At 44.1% G+C, this 5614-nt stretch overlaps 1 protein-coding gene across 1 annotated transcript in view; it reads right to left on the reverse strand.

The window, feature by feature from the left end:
- Positions 1-5614, reverse strand: part of Gtf2f2 (general transcription factor IIF subunit 2) — a 113423-nt gene that overhangs the window by 9101 nt on the left and 98708 nt on the right. The window contains exon 7 of the mRNA XM_021203492.2: positions 2210-2353. Within this exon, the coding sequence (XP_021059151.1) occupies positions 2210-2353 (144 nt within the window). The remainder of the gene's footprint in view (positions 1-2209; positions 2354-5614) is intronic.

Below are 5614 nucleotides of genomic sequence, written 5' to 3' on the forward strand. Positions count from 1 at the left end.
CCAGGCTGGCCTTGAACTCAGAAATCCGCCTGCCTCTGCCTCCCAAGTGCTGGGACTAAAGGCGTGCGCCACCACGCCCGGCTGACCATGGCAGCTCTTATAAAAGACATTTAATTGGGGCTGGCTCACAGTTCAGAGGTTTAGTCCATTATCATCACGGCGAGAAGCATGGCAGCAGGCAGGCAGACATGCAGGGAATTTGTTGTGGGCCAAATGTGGTACTGACTGAAGGCTAAGAGTCAGAAATGGTACAAACCTGCCCTCAGAAGGCTGATGGAGGAGAAACAGGAATTTGAGGCCAGTATGGGTAGAAGGCAAGTTTCAGTAGGTACATGGCAAGACCTCTTCTCCAAACAGGACCTGGCTGCTGAGGTGGTGCAGCCTTTAAATGACTCTATTCAAGAGTAGACTTCTTTCCACATAGGATGAGAATTTGATACAAACTATCATCTGTTCTCTGGAAAATCTATGTCTGCACATACTCATTTAGTTAAGATTGCCTGAGGTCCATTCTAGATCACTAGTGAAGAAGATCTAGTACAAAAATTCACTAAGTACCACCACATAATAATTATCTGGCCAGGGCTGGAGAGTTGGCTCAGTGTTTAAGAGCACTGACTGCTCTTTCAGAGGTCCTGGGTTCAATTCCTGTCATCTAATGTCCTTCTCTGGCCTCCCCAGGCACAGACACACATGTAGGCAAAACAGCCCTCACACACAAAGAGTGAAATGCAGCAACAACCCGTCTCTGAAGTGAACCACATGTAGTCCACACTGGCCTTGAGTTTGGGATCTTCCGCTTGGCGCCCCTGAGTACTAACTAAGATTAGTAGGACAAACCACCATATCTACCCAGATAGACATCCTAACAACCCCCCTCCTTCACAGTGAAACAAATAACCCCAACACCCCATGTCAAGAGCAAGAACTTAGGAGCTGGCTTTCCTGGCACTATTGGAATGTCCCTCTCTACTTGCCTTATTTCCCTACGTAGGCACAGTTACATATAAAAGTAACAGAGAAATACAGCTTGTTGCAATTCTTCCCCCCCACCCCCCACCCCCAGACTGGGTGTACTGGATAGTTTTGTGTCAACTTGACACAGCTGGAGTTATCACAGAGAAAGGAGCTTCAGTTGGGGAAGTGCCTCCATGAGATCCAGCTGTAAGGCATTTTCTCAATTAGTGATCAAGGGGGGAGGTTCCCTTGTGGGTGGTGCCATCTCTGGGCTGGTATTCTTGGGTTCTATAAGAGAGTGGACTGAGCAAGCCAGGGGAGGCAAGCCAGTAAAGAACATCCCTCCATGGCTTCTGCATCAGCTCCTGCTTTCTGACCTGTTTGAGTTCCAGTCCTGCATCCTTTGGTGATCAACAGCAGTATGGAAATGTAAGCTGAATAAACCCTTTCCTCCCCAACTTGCTTCTTGGTCATGATGTTTGTGCAGGAATAGAAACCCTGACTAAGACACTGGGTTTCTCTTTATGTAGCTCTGGCTATCCTGGAACTCACTTTATAGACCAGGCTGGTCTTGAACTCAGAAATCCGTCTGCCTCTGCCTCCCAAGTGCTGGGATTAAAGGTGTGCGCCATCACTGCCTGGCTAACAATTCTTTTTTTTTAAAAAAAATATTTTAATCTAGCATGGATGCTGTCTCTCAGGCTGTGCTGCCAAAGGGAATTAAGTCATTAGCTGAGTCCCTTACACTGCACCACAAACATTTTAGCGGAAATTAAAAAAGATTGCAAAATGCTTAACAGATCTCAGATTAATGTTAAGAATGGTAGGTGTTCAGAATCAAACCTGAGTCATCTAGAAGAACAACCAATCTCTTAACCACTGAGCCACCTCCCCAGGCCCTACCATTGTATTATTATATGTGCACACGTAAGTGCCTGGCTGCGTGTACAGCAGTCAGAAGACAAGTTTCAGGAGAGGTTCACTGCTTCCAAGTGGGCTCTGGGCACCGTCGGGCATCTGAACTGAGTGCCTTTATAAACGGAGCCATTTTAATGGCTCTAAAATATATTTTAAATATAATGTAATGAAACACACATTTGAAAGACAAAGCTGCATTAATTAAGATTTGTTTTCTGAGTGCTGACATAAACTCTGTCAGCAAAGTGGATGTGAACGTAATCACATTTCTCCTCACTAATACCACGCTAATGAAGTAGGGTAAATTTAAAGACCAGTAGAAATGAATACACACCACAGGTTGCTTGGTGATGTCCACTAAGTCCTTAAGATTATAGTACTGATGTTTCTCAAAGGCGGAAAACAGCATGTCTAGGACGTGCTGCTTGTCTGCCCGAGCTCGCTTTCCATCTTCTTTCTTCTTCCTTTCATATTCAATCTATAGGCAAAAACAAAGAAAGGAATCAACTCAATATTTGGAAAGAAATCATTTGGGAACAGGTTTCAGTCACCTGAACACGACGTTTAAAGTTTCACGCATCAGGCCTCTGGCAGGGACTTAGAACCGGGGACTAGGGTTGCTCCACGACTCCCAGCACCTTTCAGACTTCAGGACAGTTGTAACACTGGTCAACTGCAACACTTTCAGTCACTTATGAAGCTTTATATAACACATTCATTTCTCCCCAAGGAGGATTTCTTCCTGGCTAGCTTGGATCGCCCAGCAACTAACACGCACTTCCTTTATTTTTGATTAATCAAGATACAGTAAGACATTTTTAGGGAGTAAACCGCACTTGCTAGGTGACAGCTCTAGGAGTTTTGGGGCACAGGTGTGCTCCAGCACAGGTTCTTTAGCGACTGAAAGCCGTGGGAGGCACTGGTGAAGAGTGGTAATGGAGTGCCAGCCTCCTCCCTCTCACCCGTGCTCGGCTTTACATCTGCACACTCAAGCAGGTGTGGCGGCAACAAGAAAGGTAGCACACTCAGCACGTACATCAGTCAATTATTTTTTCTAAATCTTGATTTTTATCTGACATCACCTCAGGTATCCTTGAAGCTTACATGTATAATCTTCTCTAATTTTTAACATAAAAAATAAAAAGTAAAATACCTCTTATTCACATAAAATCAAGACACCAGGATCGTTTTTTGTGTATCATCATCACAGAGTTACACATCTTCATACACATCAGCACGGGAAACAACTCTCAGCTCTCACAAGAGAAGCTTTTCTTTGAGGCAGACGGAGAACATTACAAAAAGCTACAAATGGCCAAAACCAGAGAACAACTGACCTTGGGGTGTCCACCACCACCAGATACATTTACAATACAACCCAGGGAGCACGGCAGAAGAGGGAGTGGAAAGACTGTTAAAAGCCACAGGATCAGGACATCCAATGTGAGATAGAATCTTCTGTATGTGACAGAGAAGCTGCACCCATCAAAGTGCAACACTATAGTTGCCTAAACAAGACCTGAATAATGATATCAGTTGACATGCAACTCGGGGGATCTCAGAAAGTCCTGCCTCTGAATGAAGAGCCACAGCAACTGATGACTGGAGAAAAGGAGAATCATCTTCCCCAGGGATGGACCCCTAGTTGGTTATCCAATAGCAAGAGATCAGGGTATACATATGAGTAGCACCAAATGGACCCAGCAGCTGGTATGCATGTATACTTACACACACACACACACACACACACAAACACACGTTAGTTTTGTGTCAACTTGACGTTAAGGTAGAATGATCTGACAGGGAACTTAAATTGAGAACATGTTTTCATAAGATTTGGCTATAATGAATTTCCTTAATTAGTGATTGATGGGGGAGGGCCCAGCCCACTGTGGGTGGGGCCATTCATGGGCTGGTGGTCCTGGGTTCTATAAGGAAGCAGGCTGAACAAGCCAGTATGCAGCACCCCTCCTTGGCTTCTTTATCAGCTCCTGCCTCCAGGATCCTGCCCTGTTTGAATTCCTTTAATAATGAACAGTAATACAGAAGTATAAACCAAATAAACCCCAAGTTGCTTTGGTTATGGTGTTTCATCACAGAAATAGTAACCCTAACTAAGACAACATGTAGTAGTAATAATAATGATAACAACAACAATCAAGAGAAAAAAGAAACCTAGAGATAATACATGAAAGTAGGAGAGGTTGAAGATAGATGAAGGGGAGCAGTGAGGGGAGCAGGGTATGTAACAGGGGCTTGAAATGATCAATGTGTATCGACATGGATGAAATGTTGTAATGAAACCTAGTATTTTATACAGTTAATGAATGTCAATAAAATTTGAAAAGTAGCTCAATTCCATTGTGATCATCCTGGTACTAATCATTTGTAGAAAATTATCTTTGCACTGAAAATTGGGAAAGATAGTTCAGTTAGCAAATGCATGAGATCCTGAGTGCCACCCCCAGAATTCAGGCCAAAATCTAGACATAGCGTTAAGTGCTAATCCCACTTCCTAACACTCGTAATCCCAGTGTTAGGAAGGCGGGTACCTGAGCTTCTGAAGAGGTCCATGCCAATGAGAAACCTTGTCTCAAGGTAAAAAAGAAGTACTTTATGGTTCTGTGGCCTTCACAAATATGTGCTTGCATGTGTGCGCACATACACACATAAAAAAGGGAGAAAACACACAGCTTCTATTTATGTATTTCAGTTGGTTCAGTTTGTTTGTTTGTTTATTGGAAAGGTAGAGTGGTTTCCTGGAGGAAGATCAGTCTCAAAGCTCCCTGGGAAATTAAAGCCTTGGTGGCCTGGACGAGGCCAGCAGAGAGCAAGGCTTGCACATGGGGATGACTGCAGTGTGAGGAGCAGCTTCAGACCTACACATAAACTATATGGTGTAAGGTCCGGACCAAGGCACTTAAGCTTCTTATGTTCTCTGAACTTCCTAGGACAAGCTCATAATGGAGACAAAAACCTCAACTGCATGCCAGGGATGGGACTGTTGTGGAGGAATACAATGCAGCCTGCCTCAAGATTTTCTCAGTCAGGCAGGCCTGTAATGCCATGTACTTTGGGGCAGAGACAAGATCAAAAGTTCAAGGCTGTGTGGGCTACAGAGTGAATTTAGGGCCAGTCTGGGCAACTTGGCAAGACCATCTCAAGTTAGAAAAATCCTAAAAGGGCTGGGGATAGAGGTCAGTGGCAGAATGCTTGGCTCAGAAAAAAAAATCCATGCAAAAATGAGGGAAGAGTGTCTTTAAAACCACATAAAAGAAAGCACCCACTGCAGTCTGAATCTTAGAAGGGTACATGCTTTCTCTGGGTCCAAAAGACAGAGCTAAGAGAGTGCGTGCACTGGGGACAAAGAACGCATGAGGGGCCAGGATCAAACCTAGAGCCTAAGCATTACAACATGCCCCCATCCCAGCTTTAACTTATGCTGGAGAAGCTGAGCTCAGGAAGGGAAGGAGAAAAGTGATTTCATCATCTTGCCAGTAAAGCAAGATGGCTCAATTAGGGAAGGCACACATTCTACTTGTATACAGTGAGATATTTATGTGTTTTTTTTTTTTTTTTTTTTTTTCCCTTAAGCCAGAATGTGTCGACTCATATGTAAGATTGTAGAATAACAAAAAATTTCTAGGGGCTGGAGAGATGATTCAGCGGGTAAGAGCACTGACTGCTCTTACCCCAAGTTCAAATTCCAGCAACCACATGGTGGCTCACAACCACTCGT

This window comes from Mus pahari, chromosome 8 (assembly GCF_900095145.1).
Source record: "Mus pahari chromosome 8, PAHARI_EIJ_v1.1, whole genome shotgun sequence".
Lineage (NCBI taxonomy): Eukaryota > Metazoa > Chordata > Mammalia > Rodentia > Muridae > Mus > Mus pahari.